The sequence below is a fragment of the Bubalus kerabau genome, chromosome 4 (genome assembly GCF_029407905.1).
Source record: "Bubalus kerabau isolate K-KA32 ecotype Philippines breed swamp buffalo chromosome 4, PCC_UOA_SB_1v2, whole genome shotgun sequence".
NCBI lineage: Eukaryota > Metazoa > Chordata > Mammalia > Artiodactyla > Bovidae > Bubalus > Bubalus kerabau.
In genome coordinates, this window is record NC_073627.1 from 21115752 (window position 1) to 21137708 (window position 21957).

At 41.9% G+C, this 21957-nt stretch overlaps 1 protein-coding gene across 5 annotated transcripts in view; it reads left to right on the forward strand.

Moving 5' to 3' along the window:
* The window catches only part of BRCA1 (BRCA1 DNA repair associated), a 71637-nt gene extending 51247 nt beyond the window's left edge, over nt 1–20390 (forward strand). For all 5 annotated transcript variants that reach the window (XM_055575776.1, XM_055575778.1, XM_055575774.1 and 2 more), the window contains 8 exons: nt 2537–2624; nt 5242–5319; nt 5814–5854; nt 11315–11398; nt 15958–16012; nt 17553–17626; nt 18241–18301; nt 19175–20390. In XM_055575776.1, the coding sequence (XP_055431751.1) occupies nt 2537–2624; nt 5242–5319; nt 5814–5854; nt 11315–11398; nt 15958–16012; nt 17553–17626; nt 18241–18301; nt 19175–19299 (606 nt within the window). In that variant the 3' untranslated portion in view covers nt 19300–20390. The remainder of the gene's footprint in view (nt 1–2536; nt 2625–5241; nt 5320–5813; nt 5855–11314; nt 11399–15957; nt 16013–17552; nt 17627–18240; nt 18302–19174) is intronic.
* The last annotated feature ends 1567 nt before the right edge of the window (nt 20391–21957 follow it).

Below are 21957 nucleotides of genomic sequence, written 5' to 3' on the forward strand. Positions count from 1 at the left end.
AGTTATTTTTGTATATATTTATTAAAGGAAATAGTTATTAAATATTATCAGAAAGGTTAGAGTGTTGAGTATGATACAGAGCTTTTTTAATTTTAATTTTCTTTCTATTGAAAAAAGTAAGTATAAGGCATCTTTTTCCTACCTTGAGTGAACTTACCAGCATGATTAAATTTCAGCTGATTCTAAGCACATCATCAGATAGTAGCATTTTTCCATTGCTTATTTATTTTTATCCTGGCTTATTACATTGTTTTGGTGTTGTTATACTGTTATGATAGAATACACACAACATGAAATTTACCTTCTTAACCATTTTTAAGTGTATAGTTCTGTTAGTGTTAAGTTTATCACATTGTTGTGCAACCAATCTCCAGAAGTTTGTTCATCTTGCAAAACTAAAATTCTGTTCCTATTAAACAATAACACCTCAATCCCCCTGGCATCACCATTCTACTTTCTATCTCTATGAATTTGACTGTTCTTTGTTGTTGTTGTTGAGTTCTTAGTTGTGTCCGACTGCAACTCCATGGATTGCAGCACGCCAGGCTACGCCAGGACACTTCACTATCACCCGGAGTTTGCTCAAACTCGTGTCCATTGAATCAGTGATACCATCCAACCATTTCATCCTCTGCTGTCCTCTTCTCTTCCTGCGCTCAATCTTTTCCAGCATCAGGGTCTTTTCTAATGAGTCAGTTCTTCACATCAGGTGGCCAAAGTATTGGAGCTTCAGCTATTTTCACTATTGAAAAGATTCAATAGTGGATGTCATTTATTGCATGCAGAGAAATGATTCACTCATTCTTAAATGAGGCCTCCCAGGTGGCATTCATGGTAAAGAACCCACCTGTCAATAACAGGAGGCATCAGAGATTCAGGTTCAATCCCTGGATCAGGAAGATCCCCTGGAGGAGGGCATGGCAACCCACTCTAGTATTCTTGCCTGGAGAATTGCCTGGAGAATCACATGGACAGAGGAACCTGGCGAGCTATAGTCCATAGGGTCACAAAGAGTCGGACACAACTGAGGCAACTTAGCATGCACACACTCATTCTTAAATATCTGTCTTGATATATCCTTCCTGGGATAGAAGCCATTTCTCATCCTAGCTTGTTGATAGGTTAGCAGCTCCACCTGATCTCTGTGGCCAGATGTGTCTCATTACCAAAATGGCAAAAAGTAAGCTATGACTGCCCTAGTAGAGACAGTGAATCTCATCAATAATGCAAGAAGTCTCACCTCATAACCATGTGCCCAAAATAGCTGTTTGCTCTAATAATTCATATGTATGTCTGATAATGTTGCTTTTGGTCTTTTGCCAACACATCTAAAATTCTCATTTATTCGTTGAAAATTAGCATTTCTCATTCCTTTGTTTTGTGAGATCAGCTTTTCACAGGAGGCTAAAATGATGTAATCTTTCTTGCCCTGGGCAATCCTGAACTGCATATTAGATTCTAAGTGGCTTGGGTACTGTTGTCTTTAAACAAGCAAAGAGGAAAACTTTTCAGCTCTATTCAGACTTGCTGAAGTGTAGTAAATTTATTATGAAAGCTTCTGACTGTATTACACATGATTAATTCTGAAGCCCATATTAAGATGATCTTTTCAGCAGTTGCTCTTCTAACTGAACACTGTTTCAAGGCTGGGATTTCAGCAATTAATCAGTTCAGAATTGCTAATGATCCTGGCAGAGGGCAGTGGGAAAAGGGGGAGGATATCATTAACTTCTCCAGCTTGTCTTTTTCAGTGCCCTGTGGCAGTATGGAGTGAGGCAGCATGAAAGAAAGTTGCTGGGCCTCCATTGCAGTCTCGTGGCACCCATAAATACTGGCGTGGGTGGTGATGGCTAGTCAATGATGACCCTTAGTAAACAAAATTATTTACCAAGCAGTAGCTGCTAATTATGTCAGCTGTGTCCATAATGGATCTGGTTAATTTCTTTTACTGCCTATTGATTTTTTTATTTGGTTGCTAGATAATAGCTCAAAGGCTCTAGATTTCTTTTGAGGAGAGTGTGTGTTTCTTCCAATCCTTCTCCTTAAGAGGAATTGATAGATTTGTATTAACCTTTAGAAGCATCTTGAGTTGACTGTTTTGAAACTGTCACCAGGGTGAATCTAGTTCTTTATAAGCCACTTATCTGAGCATAACTTTCTGTATAGGCTAGTTACCCCTCAGTTTATAAAGTATAGACTCATAAATCTAAATTATAGTATAAAAGGGTGTCACTCCACAAAGAAACTGTCTTAGGGAATCAAATGATATCTTCATATCTGTTATTAAAGGGAAAATTAATATTATTTTGAATCTTTGGTTATAATTCTATGTCTGCTAGCACAGACTACTTCAGAATTTCTTCCTCTGATTTGTACATAATTTTTATTAAATTACTACTTATTTTGAGACTTCATATTAGAATAAAAAGGGTATACTTTTTATGAGAAGAAATGGAAATTCAAAACTGGGATAACTAATTCTCAAGCTGTGTACTAGAGGTAATTTATTATAATGTAATATTTGGTTTGGTTTCAGATGCTTGTGCAGAAATTTGCCAGAAAACATCATGTCACTTTAACTAATCTAATTACTGAAGAGACTACTCATGTCATTATGAAAACAGGTATACCAAGAGCCTTTATAGAATATGCTATATCTGTTGTGTAAAACTACATGAAGAAATGGGAGTATTTGTTAAGCATAGCATGAATGATCCTCTTCCAATAGTCAGTAAGTTGTTACCTGATGAAAGAAAAATAATAAGTTTTGCTACTTCCTGAACCTCTTTTGAACTGTGGTATTGGAGAAGATTCTTGAGAGTCCCTTGGACTGCAAGGAGATCCAACCAGTCCATTCTGAAGGAGATCAGCCCTGGGATTTCTTTGGAAGGAATGATGCTAAAGCTGAAACTCCAGTCCTTTGGCCACCTCATGTGAAGAGTTGACTCATTGGAAAAGACTCTGATGCTGGGAGGGATTGGGGGCAAGAGGAGAAGGGGACAACAGAGGATGAGATGGCTGGATGGCATCACAGACTTGATGGACTTGAGTCTGAGTGAACTCTGGGAGTTGGTGATGGACAGGGAGGCCTGGCGTGCTGCGATTCATGGGATCGCAAAGAGTCGGACACGACTGAGCGACTGAACTGAACTAAACTGAACCTCTTTTATTTTGGGTTAATATTGGAGAGTGATAAGCCAGAATGATGAATCACTTCTAGTCCACCTTGCCTGGACTACGCTGTGTGAGGGCTTTCTGGGTAGGACAGAGCCCAAGTCCTAAGAAACACATGGGGCAAAGAGAGGAATGAGTAGAAGTGAAATCTACTTATTCAAAATCTAGGTGGTTGGAAACCCTGGTTCCATGTCCACTCCATGTCCTCACTCCACTCAAACTCTAGTTTCAGTGTGGTTGAGAGTTTTTCAGGAAACAAGTCCAGTTATTGCTCTGAGATAGCCTAGCATATGAAAAAGGAAAAAGAAAGGAAAAATTCATTTGTCCAACACCTTCCCCTTTTAAAATCTTAAGTTCCACTTATGTGATGACAAGGGAGACCTCAGAGGCTTTTAGTTGACTGTAAGGTAAATCTGAGTAAACATTTCAGGGCCACTAACAAAGCTCATTTGAAATTGGGCCTTACTGATACAACCCTAACACCAGAGCAAGTGAGGTGATGATCCTGACACCCCCCCACACACACACAACCCCACCCCCTCTAGAGCGAGCTCTGGAAGATACATGCTCTGTTTTGAGCACCATGCTTTCTTTTCACACTGGTCCCTGACAACAGTTTATCCAGAGGTAGATGAAGGGAATGGGGAAAGGGAATTCAGAGCAATGTCATTAGAAGAAGAAATGAAGAAATAAGAAGACCTAAGGAAACAAGACAAGTGTCTTCAAATATCTGAAGAATCGTTGTCTGGAGAAGGGGTTAGGCTTACTCATGGGCTCTAGAAAGCAAAGACGGGTTCCTGTGGCAAACAGAAGATGCAGGTTGAAGCCCACCTCTTAAAAACTGCCTAACAAAATGGATTCTCTAGTCCTCTCGGGTTTTCTGTTCATACAACTGTAGGTTCTTGAGCGTGGGGTCAAGACTCCTTGGCAGGGACACATCGCCTTAAAACCTCTGTAAGAGCTTTGGTTTCTACTGTATTACGATTGTACCACAGGGACAGAGGATAATGCTCACAGGAACCAGACAACAAAACAAGGTACCATGAACTAAGTACTGTTTTAGAGATGAATATCTTTAAACTTGAATATATCTTAAGCTATAGGTTTGGATCAAGGCTGCTGATAGTTGAAAAGAAAACTTTAAAATGCAAATTACATTGAAAGTGGTTCAAGTCTTTAAACCTAAAGGCAATAATACATTTGTTGCTTTTAAACTAGAAATGACCTAAAATTTCTGGGTTTAAAACATATTATTAAATCAACCTTCACAGCAGTTAAACAAAAAGCTTTAAACATTGTGTGTGGGCAGGGGTGGGGGTGAGGGGCAGAGATTTTTTTTTAATTTGTGAAGAATTCGGTTAGGAAGAACAGCAGTTGCTACTCCTGGCAGATGGCCTGCTGTGTTCAGGATTTAGTTAAATACATTTCTCCTGTTTAAAACTAAGTGTTCTTTCCTGAGTTACCTTAGTCCTTCACAGGGGCCTTTAAAACACAAAAAAATAAACAGAAGGGATTCTTCAGCTGCTTTCTAAAATACTTAAGTTGAAAAGAGGAAAACTATGAAAATACTTTTTTTTTGGTCACTTGCAGGAGAATTAGGAATTAGGGTTAGGGTTCCCCAAGTAGAAGTTCTAGAGGTGAAAATTCATTGCTTACATTGACATTTCAAATTTAGGATTTCAATAATACTTTTTCCTTCTCCTTTCACATGTACCATCGAGTAAAATAGATCCTCCCCGTCCACACATATCAATACTACCAACATGGGTAATTTGTTGAGCACAATGACAGACACCTTTAACTGGCCTTGGCATCTAGAAAATAGGGCTGACATTTCCCGTGGTCTTGCCTTCCTATCAGCCGTTTCCAAACTTCCAAAGATCCACACTGGCTGGTTAGAATTACAAGTGCTTTCAGCCTCTGAGTCTATCACCAGAGGTGTTGGAATCATCCATCTAGACTGATCTCAAGTAGTGTAAGGTGCCTGGGGTGCTTCAGCTTCTTAATGGCAGCCTTTCCTAATTGTGTTTTAAACTTCTAATCCTTTGGATGTTTTCCATTTTGCAGATCCTGAGTTTGTGTGTGAACGGACACTGAAATATTTCCTGGGAATTGCAGGAGGAAAATGGGTAGTTAGCTATTTTTGTAAGTACCGTATAATTTTTCCCCTCCTCCCTTTAACACCTCCAAATTGCATTTTGACACCTAACATTTTAACACCTAAGGTTTTTGCTGATGTTGAATCTGAATTAAGGAAAGGTCTTTAACGGTAACACTGAACTAAGTTTTATCTTTAGTGCATATGTCTTTGTTCAGATACGCTGGTGGTGTGGGGGGAAATGTTTTTCTTTTGATAACTAATAGGACCTAATCTGCTCCTGGCAATGTTAAGCATAAAATCTAGGGATTTATTTAATTGTAGGCAGAAATCCACATGCAGCAAGCACTTTTATAATGTTAAATTAAGCATCAGCAGTCTCTCTAGAAGGAAGTCTATTAAGGAGCTGTGGTTTTACAAAGAGAGGATCACTGTTCAGTGTTATTTCTCCCACAGTCTTATGTGAATCACTTCACCATCCACCTCCATGCAGGGAGGTCTTCTGCTCTTGTGTAACCTGTCTTTTCTATGATCTCTTCAGGGGTCACCCAGTCTATTAAAGAAAGAAAGATGCTGGATGAGGTAGGTACTCTGTTTTACAAACTAATCAAAGAGACTTTATACCATTGAGGCATACAGTCACCAAAAATTTATCTGCTTCCTGCTTTGCACTACTTTCTAAAGATTTTCTTTGACAATATGGATCATCAAGAGTTATGCAGGGATTTCTCTGGTGATCCAGTGGTTAAGAATTTGCTTTCCAATGCAGGCAATGCAGATTCAATCCCTGGTTGGGGAACTAAGATCCCATATTCCGCTGGGCAACTAAGCCTGCACACCGCAACTAGAGAAAGCCCACGCACTGCAGTGAAGACCCAGTGCAGCCCCCAAAAAAGAAAAAAAAGAGTTATGCAGAGCAAACTAGGCAATTCTGTGTTCTCACTTGTTTGTTTCAATAGAAACAATCCTTTCCTCAGAGAAAAGAAAAGGAATTTATAAAGTAGCAAACAAAGATTCATAAGCAGGAGAAACAGGCCCACCTAAATCTTACACACATACATACACCTTTGTAGAAAGCTCATTCACAGTTGAAGAAGAATCCTTCATATTAACATGCAAATGTGTCTGTTTAGAAATCTGATTCCTTCAAAGAGATTTTACTCTTTGATACAGAGAACAGTGAAAGGTAAATAAGATAGAGCGTAGGAGGAGGAATAATTTTAGCACAACCATCTTAGAGCTGCTGGTGACAACAGATCAGGCAAAATAAAATTACCAAAAAAGTTTTAAACTATTATGCACTATTCAATATATTCATAATTAATTGACATTTCTGTTGGTTTTAACTTTCAATGACATTATTGGGAGCCTACTATCTGCTGGACACCAGGGATACAGCAGAAAGCAAGACTGATAGGCCTCTGCTCTGGTGGGATGAATGTTCATTGAGGGGTGGGAGATACATAATAAATAAGATAAATAAAGATAAATAGATAAATAAAGATGTGTTTAAATATCAATAAACACTATGAAGAAATACACAGAACAACAGACTGGCAGTTGACTGGGGACAGAGGTTAACTATTAATATTTAGGTAAAGAGACCCAGGAAGCTTTCCGAAAAGCTTGAGCTGAGACCTAAGAAACAAGAAAGAATTGGCCTTGAAAGATGTAGGGAACAAATGTTATAGGCAGAGGTCTTAAGAAAGGAATGAGCTTGATTTGTTAAAGAAAAACAGGCCAGGGAGGAACTTCTCTGATGGTCCAGTGGCTAAGACTCTGCACTACCAATGCAAGGGGCCCAGGTTCAGTCCTCGGTCAGGGAACTGGATCTCACATGCTGCAACTAAGAGTTCACATGCTGCAGCTGAAGATTGTAGGTCCTGTGTGCTGCAACTAGGACCCAGTGCAGCCAAATAAATAAATATTTTAAAAAAGAAAGAAAAATGGGCCAGTATAGCTGGGGAGTTGGTGAATCTTATGTAGGCAGCTGAGGTTAGACAAGAGGTTGGAGAAGGTCATAGACAAGGGCCAGATTTGGTGTGAGTCATGGTAAAGAGTTTGAATGTTATCTGTACAGTAATGAGGCCTGGAAATGGTAAGAGAGTTTAATTTGCGATGGTTGGAAATAAGACTTACTAATAGGTTAAATTGGAGGATAGGGTAAAGAAAGGAATTGAGAGGGTAATGCTAAATTTTTGTCCTGAACAATGAAGTGGATGTTCGGTTCAGTTGCTCAGTTATGTCCAACCTTTTGCCACCCCATGGACTGCAGCAGGCCAGGCTTCCCTGTCTATCACTAACTCCTAGAGCTTGCTCAGACTCATGTGCATTGAGTCGGTGATGCCATCCAGCCATCTCATCCTCTGTCATCCCCTTCTCCTCCTGCCTTCAAATTTTCCCGGCAACAGGGTCTTTTCCAGTGAGTCAGTTCTTTGCATCAGGTGGCCAAAGTATTGGAGTTTCAGTTTCAGCTTCAGTATCAGTCCATCCAATGAATATTCAGGACTGATTTCATTTAGGATGGACTGTTTGGATCTCCTTGTAGTCCAAGGGACTCTAAAGAGTTTTCTCCAACACTACATTTCAAAAGCATCAGTTCTTCGGTGCTCAGCTTTCCTTATGGTCCAGCTCTCACATCCATACATGACTACTGGAAAAACCATAGCTTTGACTAGATGAACCTTTGTCGGCAAAGTAATGTCTCTGCTTTTTAATATGCTGTCTAGGTTGGTCATAGCTTTTCTTCCAGGGGCAAGCATCTTTTAATTTCGTGGCTGCAGTCACCATCTGCAGTGGTTTTGGAGCCTAAGAAAATAAAATTTGTCACTGTTTCCACTGTTTACTTATCTATTTGCCATGAAGTGATGGGACCAGATACCATGGTCTTTGTTTTTTGAATGTCGAGTTTTAAGCCAGCTTTTTCACTCTCCTCTTTCATTTTCATCAAGAGCCTCTTTAGTTCTTCTTCACTTTCTGCCATAAGGGTGGTATCATCTGTATATCTGAGGTTATTGATATTTCTCCCAGCAATCTTGATTCCAGCTTGTGCTTCATCCAGCCCAGCATTTCTCATGACATACTCTGCATATAAGTTAAATAAGCAGGGTGACAGTATACAGCCTTGATGTACTTCTTTCCCAATTTGGAACCGGGTCTTTGTTCTGTACCTAGTTCTAACTGTTGCTTCTTGACTTGCATACAGATTTCTCAGGAGGCAAGTTAGGCAGTCTGGTATTCCTATCTCTTTAAGAATTTTCCACAGTTTGTTGTGATCCACACAGTCAAAGGCTTTGGCATAGTCAGTAAAGCAGAAGTAGATGTTTTTCTGGAACTCTCTTGCTTTTTGCTATGATCCAACGAATGTTAGCTTTTTTTTTTTTTTTTGAATGTTGGTAATTTGAACTCTGTTTCCTCTGCCTTTTCTAAATCAAGTTTGAACGTCTGGGAAGTTCTCAGTTCATGTACTGTTGAAGCCTCGCTTGGAGAATTTTGAGCATTTCTTTGCTAGCATGTGAGATGAGTGCAATTGTGTGGTAATTTGAACATTCTTTGGCATTGCCTTTCTTTGGGATTGGAATGAAAACTGACCTTTTCCAGTCCTGTGGCCACTGCTGAGTTTTTCAAATTTGCTGGCATATTGAGTGCAGCACTTTCATGGCATCATCTTTTAGGATTTGAAATAGCTCAACTGAAATTCCATCACCTCCACTAGCTTTGTTCGTAGTGATGCTTCCAAAGGCCCACTTGACCTCACATTCCAGGATGTCTGGCTCTAGGTGAGTGATCACACCATCGTGATTATCTTGGTCGTGAAGATCTTTTTTGTACAGTTCTTCTGTGTATTCTTGCCACCTCTTCTTAATATCTTCTGCTTCTGTTAGGTCCATGTTGTTTCTCTCCTTTATTGAGCCCATCTTTGCATGAAATGTTCCCTTGGTATCGCTAATTTTCTTGAAGAGATCTCTAGTCTTTCCCATTCTATTGTTTTCCTCTATTTTGCATTGATCACTGAAGAAGGCTTTCTTACCTCTCCTTGCTATTCTTTGGAATTCTGCATTTAGATGGGTATATCTTTCCTTTTCTCCTCTGCCTTTAGCTTCTCTTCTTTTCTCAGCTGTTTGTAAGGCCTCCTCAGGCAACCGTTTTGCCTTTTTGCATTCCATTTTCTTGGGAATGGTCTTGATCACTCCTCTTGTACAATTGTCAGGATGGTAAAACATCTGCCTACAATGCGGGAGACCCGGGTTCAATCCCTGGGTCAGGAAGATCTCCTGGAGAAGGAAATGGCAACCCACTTCAGTTTTCTTGCCTGGAGAATCCCATGGATGGAGGACCCTGGCAGGCTACAGTTCATGGGGTCACAAAGAGTCGGACAGGACTGAGCAACTTCACTCACTCACTCACTCTGATTGTCAGGAACAATGTAATGAATGTTAGTGATGTTAATTAGATAAGGAAGACATGAGGGAGGAGCATGTTGGGAGGGGGAAGAGTGAGAGGCAGAATTAGAATCAAGAGCTCTGTTTTATTTATTTATTTTATAAATTATTTATTTATTCATTTTCAGCTGCTCTGGGTCTTCATTGCTGCAGGCAGCCTTTCTCTAGTTGCAGGAGAGCAGGGGCTACTCTCTAGTTTTGGTGCACAGGCTTCTCATTGCAGTAAGCGTCTCTTGTTGCGGCTTGCAGGCTCTAAGGTGCAGGCTCAGTACTTGCGGCTCACAGGCTTAGTTGCCCAGAAGCATGTAGGGTCTTCCTGAACTGGTATCCCCAGCATCGCAAGGCAGATTCTTAACCACTGGACCACCAGGGAAGCCCCATGAGCTCTGTTTCAGATGCATGGATTTGGGAAATTATGTTGTGTGACACCCAGTTAGAGGGGTTAGTAGGCACAGCAGTACGACGAGGACTGTTAATTTTAGGTGAAGTCGCTCAGTCGTGTCCAACTCTTTGCGACCCTGTGGACTGTAGCCTACCAGGCTTCTCTGTCCATGGGATTCTCCAGGCAAGAATACTAGAGTGGGTTGCCATTTCCTTCTCCAGGGGATCCTCCCGACCAGGGATGGAACCCAGGGACTCCAGGGACTCTCCAGGGGATCCTCCCGACCCAGGGATGAAACCCAGGTCTCCCGCATTGAGGGCAGACGCTTTAACCTCTGAGCCACCAGGGTTCAAATAGATAACATATTTATCTCTAGACCCTTCTCACTCACATGACCAGGAAATATTCAGAGTTCTTTTTTTTTTTTGACCATACCACGCAGCATTTGAGATTTTAGTTCCCCAGCTGGGATGGAACCCGTGCCCCCTGCACTGGAAGCACAGAGTCTTAACCGCTGGACCACAGGAAAGTCCCAGAGTTATTTCACCTAATAATAGCCTGTGATTATACTCATGGCTTTATTTTTCTTTGTAATACTCTTAGCAACAAATGTGGTCCCTGACAATCTGAGTTTCAGTAAGAATATTTCTAAGCATTCTTTTCCCCAAATTCTCCCAAAAGCTCTAACCTCTCCAATTTGATTAGTCTTTATTTCCTCATCCTTGACCAGTCAAAATATGATTATGAAAAGCCTCTTTCTTCAGTATATTAAATGTATACTTTGTCATTTTGGTTTCATTAACCATAAATCTCTCAATGGGAAACCTGAGAAGCCCTTACTTTTTTAGATGGTAATACAAATTGATTTAAAAGATCAGGAATTCTCCAGTTATCTTTAAATAGCCCAGTATTAGCAGTTTAATCTAAATGCTAAGTGAATGTTTTGAGAGAAGATAGATGTTGAAAATTAAAATACATCGAGTCCCAGTGAGCTGAAAAGCCAATTGTTAGTTTCTGTCCAGAAAGATTTGCTTCAATGAATTGATTTCAGCAGCTGAGATGCTGGTCATTTCATTCATTCCACCAATAAGGATGATTTTGGGGGAAGGGGGTCAAAACTGCCTGGCAATACATTCCATAAATATTACATATCTCCTCTGTTTCCATTGAAGGAAGCTTTTTCTCTGACCCTTGTGGTTTGGGTTTGGTTTCTTTCAGCATGATTTTGAAGTCAGAGGAGATGTTGTCAATGGAAGAAACCATCAAGGCCCAAAGCGAGCAAGAGAATCCCGGGACAAGAAGGTAAAGCCCTTCTCCCCAGTGTTGACAAAAAGCCCACCTACTCCTCTGCATTCGGACCCGCTTCAAGGAGATGGTCTCATTCATCTTATAAGGGGCTTATAAGATGGTCCCTTACACTGCTGGAACAAGTAGGTGCGTTCATAATAGGTTTGTTTTTTTTTTAGCTTTCCTAACCCAACAAAGTAAATAAGTACAGTCATTCCTCAATACTCTTGGGGAATTGGTACCAGGACACCCTGAAGATAACCAAAATCCAAGGATATTCAAGTCCCTTTTAAAAATGATGTAGCATTTGCATATAATATCTTCCCTTATATTGTTTTAAAATTTTTGCTTTGTTTGCTGTGCTCAGACTTTCTCTAGTTGCTGCGAGCAGGGTCTACTTTCTGATTCGGTGACTTCTCTTGTTGCAGAGCATGGGCTCTAGGGCATGTATGCTTTAGTAGTTAGGTCTCATGGGCTCTAGAGCGCAGGCTCAGTAGCTGTGGCACCCAGGCATAGTTTGCCTCAAGGCATGTGGGATCTTCCCAGAGCAGGGACCAAACCCATGTCCCTCCTACTGGCAGGCAGATTCTTAACATTGAACTACCAGGAAATTCCATTTCCCATATATTTTAAATCAACTCGAGATTACTTCTAATATCTAGTACAGTGTAAATGCTATATAAATAGTTGTCAAAAAGCAAATTCAAGTTTGCTTTTTGGAACTTTCTAGAAAAAAAAAATTTTTTTTTTCCCCCCAAATATTTTCCATTGACAGTTGATTAAATCTGGACATAGAACTTGTTGGATCCAATAAGGTAGTAGGCCAACTGTATTATCTGTTTTATAAATGAGGGAGCTTAGAGGTTTAGAGAAGTTATGTAATTTGGATTTCCTTCTAGGGTGCAAATCTTAGCTGATAAATGGCAGAGCTGGCATTTGAGATAGATGTGAATCTAAAACCTTTGCACTTTCTCCTTTGCAGTGCTGTTTCTCTACAGCAGTGTGGTAAGTGCTGTGAGGGGGGTGTACCCAGTGCTGTCTGGGGAGCATAGAAGAGAAATTGAAATCATTAGCAACATCTGTGCCATGTTCACTATATCCAGGGACTGCTAATTAATTAAGAATTTTACAGCAACTCTAGGAAGCATGTACTATAATTATGCCTATTTTATAGATGAGAAAATTAAGGCTCAAAGAGGTTGAGTATATTGCTCAAGCTCACACAGCTGTTTGTGAACCCAACTAGAAGCTGAACCCCTGCAGTCTCCCTCTCAAATCTGACTCTTAATGACAACACCATAGTTTCCTGGCATGTTATAGAAGGTTTCATACAGGAAGAAAATTAATTATTCTAACAACTTTACAAATAAAAGACTATAGGCCCAGGAAGATTCAGTGACTTTCCTCCCCAGATCATACCATTGTGGATCATGTAGCCAAAATTATGTCATTCTCTCAGGGAGAAATCCAGGCAAGATTTCACACCTTCAGAAAGACACACGTACCCCAATATTCATTGCAGCACTGTTTACAATAGCCAGGACAAATCCATAAGTGAATGGATAAAGAGGATTTTGGGTGTGTGTATACACAATGGAATATTACTCAGCCATAAAAAGGAATGGAATTGGGTCATTTGTAGTGATGTGGATGGACCTAGAGTCTGTCATATAGAGGGAAGTCAGAAAGAGAAAAAGAAATATTGTATATTAATGCAAATGTATGGAATCTAGAAAAATGGTACTGTTGAGCCTGTTTGCAGGGCAGGAGTAGAGATGCAAACATAGGGAACAGACATGTGGACACAGTGCAGGAAGGGGAAGGAGAAATTAATTAGGAGAGTAGCATTGACATATATACACTACCATGTGTGAAATAGATGGCTAGTGGGAAGCTGCTGTATAGCGCAGGGAGCTCAGCTCAGTCCTCTGATGACCTAGAGGGGTGGAATGGGCTGGGGAATTGGGAGGAAGGTTCAGGAGGGAGGGGATATATATACACACATATAGCTGATTCACGTCATTGTGCAGCAGAAACTAACACAACCTTGTAAAGCAATTATACTCCAACTTAAAAAAAGAAAGAGATTTCACACCTGCCTGTCAGGCCTGAGCTGGCTGCTCTTGGGTCGCTGAGTGCTGATGCTCCTGGTCTGCATTCCCTCCTTTTTCAAGTGTGCACCGCTGGGCATCTCAGAACATCCCCATACAGAGCACCTCCTATTCCTTTATAGGACTTGAGAGAGAGCCAACAGAGATGCTTTTCTGAGGAAAACTGCTTTGGGAGATGAGCACAGATCAAGCTCTGGAGCTCAGAAACCCTTGGGGTTGGCGTACCCTCACCCTTTGAGTCTATCAAGTAACTTCCAGATGCCAAGAAAAGTTGCTGCCCTGTTCCTCCTCCTGCTTGGGCCCCAGGGCAGCTCTGTGTGAGCCAGTCAATTGTTTTTATTCCACTGGATGCAAGGCAGAATCAGCACCAGATTCTTCCCTCCTTAAAAGGAAACTCCAGCGTTTGGAGTTCTGTCCTGCGTTTGTAATGGCAGTGACAGAACATGCTGGTCAAAGTAATGTCATTCATAAGACACCAAGTGTCACCGTAGTGTTTTCTTGTGGGAGAGAAATGTATTTGACGAGGTAAAATTTCAGATTTCCTATCTCATAACTAGACATCCTCATCAGTCAATGTCAGCCTGGATGTTGACATCCAGAATGGAATTAGGAACTAGAATTCCTAATCTTTTGTACTATTTGCAGCAACATTTGGCTCCAGTTGGGCTTCCCTGGTAGCTCAGTTAGTAAAGAATCCGTCTACAATGCAGGAAACCCTGTTGATTCCTGGGTCAGGAAGATCCACTGGAGAAGGGATAGGCTACCCACTCCAGTTTTCTTGGGCTTCCCTCATGGTTCAGCTGGTAAAGAATCCACCTGCAATGTGGGAGACCTGGGTTGGAGACCTGGGTTCAATCCCTGGGTTGGGAAGATCCTTTGGAGATGGGAACAGCTACCCACTCCAGTATTCTGAGAATTCCAGGGACTGTATAGTCCATGGGGTCCAACGAGTCAGACACGACTGAGTGACTTTCACTTCACTTCACTTGGCTCCAGCTGGCTGTCTGGAGACAACTTTTAGCATCATAATCATGTAGGTCCTGCCAACAGGTTTGGGATATAGTTTATTTGTAGAGGTAGTAAGAATGGCACAGATGGAGGTTATCATTTACAACCTCCATCTGTGCAGAAGCAGACTTGTCCTGCTGTCTGTCCTTATTCCTCTGGCTGAGGTTAAAGTGGGAGGGGAGGAAGGAGAGAGGTGACTATTTCCTAAAAGGCCATCATGTGTTTTTAGCTTCCTGATTTTCCCTCTGCTCCAGTCTCTCTTGAAGCCATGTGAGTTGTAGGCTAGACAGTTTTCGTTTTCGTGGAATGGAAAGAAGGTGGGTCAGGAGAGAATACAGGCTACCAAAATCGTATGTATCCAGCCAATTGGCACAATTTCGACTTTTTCTTTAAAATGATACCTAATTCCTTCCCTAAGAACCTGTGCCAAAGCATGTGTAAGAATTGGCTTGTCTGGAAAGAGTCGCTACCAGCCACATGAAGCTGTTTACATTGTGATTAACTAAAATTAAATAAAATAGGAAGTTCAGTTCCTCAATCATCCTGATCACATTTCAAGTGCTTGTTAGCTACAGGTAACTCATTAAAGCAAATATAGAACATTTCCACCATCACAGAAAGTTCTTTTGTACAGTCTGTCGAGTACTGTGAGTAGAAGAGGTACCTGCAAGTTACAGTGTGATCTGTCTCCTGAAATTTATGCAGTCAGCTTAGCGGAGAGAGGCAGAATCAGGCTTCACTGTCAGATTAAAGACAACTTGGGTTGCCTGAAGGAACAATGGCCATTCGAAGAGCAGTGTGAAGGCAGGAACAGATGTTCTGGGACTAGACGAAAAGGAGCATGTACACATAAAATAAGTATAAACCTCTTTGGCAGTTAGGGTCAGGGTTCGTACTGATTTATCAAGTCCGAATAGATATCAAACTTCAGATGATAACTTGAATCTTTTGCCATCCAAGCCTTTTCTTAAATATAAAGGAGGACCAGTTTTTTTCTTCTCATCTTACAAGAAGTATATAGTTTACCTGCACAGGTCAGGGGAGAGCCTGAACCTGACTGGTAGCAAGGTGGGATGCTCAGCCCTTGAACGACAATGAATGACTGTCTGTAGAGTAAATACATATGGCACTTAAATTCTTCTAAAATCCATCAGTGTTGTGGACACTGGGCTGATTATCTCTGGAAAATAGCAGCAGAAATTATCAGGTGTTAAAGAAAAGGAAAAGTTCTTACTTTTCAGAGTCTCTATATTGCTTTGGGGGGGAAGTTGCCCTCCATGGCATGTGGGATTTTAGTTCCCCAACCAGGGACCAAACCCTTGCCCGCTGTTTTGGAAGTGCCATCATAACCACTGGACCACCAGGTTAAGTCCTCTATATTGCTTTTTATAAAATCTGTATCTTTTACAATGAATGTTTCTTTCTCTCCACCCCTCTGTCCCTCTTTTCTCCCAGATCTTCAAGGGCCTAGAAATCTGTTGCTATGGACCTTTTACCAATATGCCCACAGGTAAGAGAACTGCTGAATCCAGCACCAACCTTTCCGCTACATCATCACGTTATGGGGGTTCCCTCAGGTGGATGAGATATTCTAGAGGTTATTCTCTTTCTCTACCACCCATCAGACAAAACTGCACCTAAATAGCCTATGGCAGGGAACTAGCCCAGTGCCCCTTCTCAAGAGCTAGAAGGCAGTGAAGAGTTAGCACACAGTATGCTCTGTGCTCAGTGGGATAGAGCTGCTTTTACTGCCCTTTGGTCTAAGAAAGGGGGAAATAATAAGTTAGGGAGAAGATACCTTTTAGGCTTGTAAATGTCAAGAAAGAATTCTGCTCCTCCTAAACCATCTTTATTTGAAACAGACAAAAGCACAGCAGCTGCCTAAGCCCTGTGGGCCTGGGGCCCCACTCAGGCCCAGAGCAGAGGAAGACTCTTGATGAACATTTTCTAATTAAATTCGATACTGAATGTAATGTTATGTTGAGAAGTGCTGTGGAGCTCAGCTCTGGAATTGTGCAGCACTGAGGTCCTGAGGTGTGTATAGATTTGGTTCGTTCTTTTCCAAACAGAGGCTACCATCTGGCTACCCCGCTTTGCCTCTGTACCCACTTCTGTCCCAGATATCAGGTCCTCCTACTCCCCCAAGGACCAGATGAGCAGAACCTGGCAAAGTAATTTTGCTTTTGTCTTTATTGTTTACTGATTGGATTTTTATGAAATTTCCAAGTGCCACTCAGAGCTTTCTCAGTGTTTCTGTACTTGGATATAATGAGAACCGGGGTCTCTAGCAGCTGTCATTTTGGAGGTGAGTTAATGGACCTCAGTGTACTCAGCCAAACAAGAAGGAGCATCTCAGCAATCCCTAGAAATGGACTGACTGATGGAAAAGAGAACTTGAAGCTGCCTGGAAGCCACCCGGCGGTCAGTTCTGCTGATTTTCCAGGTCCAAGTGGCATATCTCGATGATCTCTTCTGATTTTTCTTCCCCCAAGTGATTTGATTCCAGCTCTGTAGACAGCCTTTCCCCACCCATGTGCTGAGTCTCTGTCCAGAGTGACTTGTATTTTTTTCTTGACTGAATGAATTATCTTCCCGTCTCTTGACATTTACAGTAATTACCACCAAGCATGGTGCTCTCAGTGGTTTTGATTATCAATTACCAACACAGAATTAAGCAAGGAAGGAGGGATGGCGGGTGGGTATTTTTTCACAGTATCTTAGCCAGTAATTTAGCAAATGAGTGGAAATTAGATCTGTGGTTGTTTTTTTTTTATCTTCCGAAGAGTTTCATTTGAGAGACTTTGACCTTATCTACCAAGTGGCCTTATGGGTACTGATAAGCAAAGTAGGTAGCATATCAGTGGCAAATTGACTTACTTTGTAGAATTAGAATTTGTAGTTTAAGGCTTTTCTGTCCGTTTGGAGTGGCAAAACACGGACTCTCCCACTGAGTTGTTTTCCTGTAAGCCTTCATCCAGAGGAGGATGGGGTAGAGAGCTCAGGTAAATGTAGATTACTGTGGTGATTTTGAGTCTAAATGTCCTGTTTAGATCAACTAGAGTGGATGGTGCAGCTGTGTGGGGCTTCTGTGGTGAAGGAGCCCTCATCATTCACCCCAGGCCAGGTAAGTGTTTGGTGCCCTATCAGGAAGGACATAGTATCCTGTCCTGAGATTGAGCAAGACAGAACCCATGAGTCCCTAGGAACCCCCCAATGTACCCTCAGGTGCCTCACCTCACCCTGACCCTTCTCTGACCTTGTACCTGTGCCAGAAGACTCTATCTCTAAGGGATAAGTGAGAACCTAAGAGCTCCAGGTATTTAGCACACCTAGGGGATACTCTCTGCCTCTGTGGCATGTGTGCTCAGTTGCTCAGTTGGATGCAACTCTGCGACCTCATGGACTGTAGCCCGCCAGGCTCCTCTGTCCAAGAGATTTTCCAGGCAAGAGTGCTAGACTGGGTTGCCATTTCTTCCTCCAGGGGATCTTCCCAACCCAGGGATCAAACATGGGTCTCCTGCATGTCCTGCATTGGCAAGTGAATTCATTACCACCGAGCCACCTGGGAAGCCCTCTTTCCCTCTGACCCTGCCTTTTTACCATGTGCCCTTCTCCCTCATTTGTGTGGTCGTCTTCAGAGTATAGTCTGCTTCAGCAAACCATTGAGAAGTGGTGAAGTGACTGTCGCAAAAGTCCTGTTCTGACACCCTCAATGCTTTTTCCTTCCTGGGGGTGCAGGGTACTCACCCAGTTGTGGTCGTACAGCCGGATGCCTGGACAGAGGATGCTGGCTTCCATGGTGAGTCTCTGTAAGCCTTCATCCAGAGGAGTCTGGGGTAGAAGGTCCAGGTTAAGTGTGCAGATTACTGTGGTGATTTTAGGTTTAAATGTCCTATTTGTATCAACTGGGTGGAGGGTGCACCTGTGAGGGCCTCCAGAAGGCCATAGGCTTGTACCTGCGTCCTATGGGGCGGGATGCATTTTATTCACTACAGATTACCCAGTGCTTGATTAACACGGTTCTCAGCACACTTTACGTTACGTGCTCAATAAATATTTGTTGCATGAATGAATGAATGGCTGAGATGTCCTTTCAAAACATGTTTATTGTTTATTTTGTATTTTAAAAGTAGTGCCTGAATTGTTTCCCCGGGGGGGAGGGTTAAATATGAAAATTCATCACATAAAATATAAATGAGCACAAACACAATAAAATAATACCAGTAAGCCCAAGATCGTCCACTTGGAGAGGATCACCAGAAAGTTCTTCTAGGCCTCTGTGTGTGTGTGTGTCTGTGTATACACAGGTATGTTTTATACAGATGTGATCATGCTTATCAACTGTTTTGCTTTTTCACTTAAGATATTGCAAACATGTTTCCACATCATTAAATTGCAATGCTGTTTTGCTCTTTCTGTTGATTTTTCCTTTAACAGATTGGAGCTCATGTTAATAAAGTTGCTAGAGGCTGTAGGCTTTTACCAGTAGTCACTCCTGAGCTTCAGAGTAAGGTTCTATTAATATATCCTGAAGCATTGCTGAGGATCCGTGATTTTGCTCCTGCCGGAGGAGCTCTACAAACTCATCCAACCAGTTGCCCCGAGTAGATTTAGAGTCTCATCTGGGAAATGTGAACTGATACTAATCTGTGCTTGTGTTCTTTGTCCCCAGTGATCGGGCAGATGTGTGAAGCACCTGTGGTAACCCGAGAGTGGGTACTGGACAGTGTGGCCCTCTACCAGTGCCAGGAGCTGGACACCTATCTGGTCCCCCAGGTCGCCCAGAGCTGCTGCTGATTCCAGCCAGCCGTGTATATTAGAGATAGGGCCTGTCTCTGCAGGACCCTAAGAATGAGCTTAAGAAATGGTCTTTTTCCAGGTCTAAGAGGCGCCTCTTCAGTACTTCCACAGCCCTGATTACTAAATATTTTATGTACATCAGCCTGAAAAGAACTTCTGACTCTGCAAGGGTCACTTAAAGATTTTCTGCCTCAGGTCTCCCTTTGAAATTTGCCATGAGCACAAAATTGTAGTAATTTTTCACCTGAAAAGAATTTAAAATAATTTAAACCCCACCAATTTAACAGGATGCTGATTCATTATTTATCAGCCGTATTCTCCGTCCGAGGGTGAGCTGGAGGCACAGAGTGGCTGGCCTCAGGAGAATAGCTGGTTTCCCCAAATTTGTTTCTCAAAAACCTTGTGTTCTTAAAGGCCAAAAGTCAGATCCTTCAATGGAAGGTGAGTGCTTGGGGATCTATGACGTGACTTAAAATCAGAACAGTCCGAGGGCAGCTCTCAAGTGTTGGAATGGAGCATTAGGGAGTGAATCCAGAGGCAGGTAATGGATATAATATAAAATTTGAGGGTTATTTAGAAGAGAGGGGAGTCATACTGGTCCTAATCTCCTAAAGTCTGGGCCATAGTTGTTGGATTTCTAAAGAATTTCTCAGCACTAATGTGCTCTAAAACAGAATCTTTTCAAGAACTGGTGTCCAAAGAGAGTCTTCTAACTCCCCATTAGTAATAAATAAAATGTTTATTGTAGCTCTGATATGTGACCCATTCCTCTTGAAATGTAAGATCTCTGATATGAATATTTCATGTCCATAAGATGACAGATCCCACCACGAAAGGAGCTTTTTGCTTTCCTTGAGGTAATTTTTTTGCTTCCTATTGCTGAACTGTACAGATTCATAAATAATTTTGTTTGCTGAAGGAAGAGAAAGTGTTTCATAAACTCATGATCCAGGACTGTTTATAACTGTTGGAAGGACTATGTCTTCCTTACTCCCCCAGTGTGTGGGGCAGTAAAGACTTGATTATACAATATGTTTTGTAAATGTTGTATTTTCACCTGCAAATAAACTTGGTAGCAAACACTTCCACCAAGTCTGATGGCTCACTTGCAAACTTGCTCAGAGCTTTTTCTCACTGTACGTTCATCTCCTCTGTTGTTGTTGTTTAGTTGCTAAGTCATGGGTCCAACTCTTTGCCACCCCATGGACTGTAGCCCATCAGGCTCCTCTGTCCATGGGATTTCCCAGGCAAGAATACTGGAGTGGGTTGCCATTTCTTTCTCCAGGGGATCTTCCCAACCCAGTGATCCAACCCAAGTCTCCTGCATTGGCAGATGGATTCTTTATCACTGAGCCACCAGGGAAGCCCCTCTCATCTGTTAAATGGGGGTAATAATAGTACCTACCTCCTAGGATTATCAAGGGGACTTCAAAATCTTATTGTACTTGTTTTGTGTTGCTGCCATAACAAATTGTCACTAATCTAGTGGCTTAAAACTACACCATTTATTATCTTACAGTTCCTTAGGTCAGAAGTCCAAGACAACTCAGCTGGTTTCTTTGTTTCAGGTTTCACAGGACTGTGTTTCTTCCCAGAGGCTCTGGGAATGAATGTTTCCAAGTTCATTTCATGTTGTCCAGATTGTTCCTTGCAGTCTTATGACTGAGATATCTGTTCTTTGCTGGCTGTCAGCCAGAGGTCGTCCTTAGCTTCTAGAGGTCACCCACATTCCAAACTCATGGCCTCTTACCTACATCTTCAGAAGCCAGCATTGCCTGCTCAAATTGTCTCACTTACGGGATCTCTCTGACTCCTGCTTCTACCTCATAACTCCTGCCAGACAAATTTCTGTTTCTGGTAGGAGTGTACCCACCAGGTAATCCAGGGTGCTCTCCCTATCTTAAGGTCCATAATTAGAGTTTCAAAGTCCCTTCACAGCAGCACCTAGCTTAGTGCTTGATTGAATAACCCCTGGGGCCAGAAATCCAGGGAGGACATCTTTAGAATTCTGACAACCCCTCCTATTTAACATGCTTAATCCACTGATAACTGTATCATCTTTTCTTGGTCTTTTCTCTGTTCAGAAATTAGCATCCTTTTTGACACAAAGAGAGGGAAATCCTTGCATAATTCAGTACTGCCTTATTTGTAAGGAAGGCAGATAGGTGAGGGAGAAACTAGAGAAAATGGAACTACCTGCCATTATTATATTTTTATCTCATTTAGTCCTTTTATTTATTTATTTTTTATTTCGCTTAGTCTTCAGTGCTGTGCGTGAGCTTTCTCTAGTTGCGGTGAGCGGGACTCCTCTTGGTTGTGGTGCATGGGCCCCAGAGCAAAGCCTCAGTCGTTGTGGCATATGGGCTTTGTTGGCCCTGTGGCATATGGAATCTTCCCACACCAGGGATCCAACCATGTACCCTGCTTCACCAGGTGGATTCTTAACCACTGGACCACCAGGGAAATCCCTCATTTAGTCTTCATCACAGCTCTGTGAGGTGGGTATTTGTCACCTCATTTGAAGACCAGGAGCTAGAAATTCAAGATTTTACTCAGAGTTTGCACAGCTAGTAAGTGACAACGCAAAGATCTGAACCCACACCCTTTCCATCCCACCATTCAGCTTTTCACCTGCATCTGTCACTGACCGTGGGT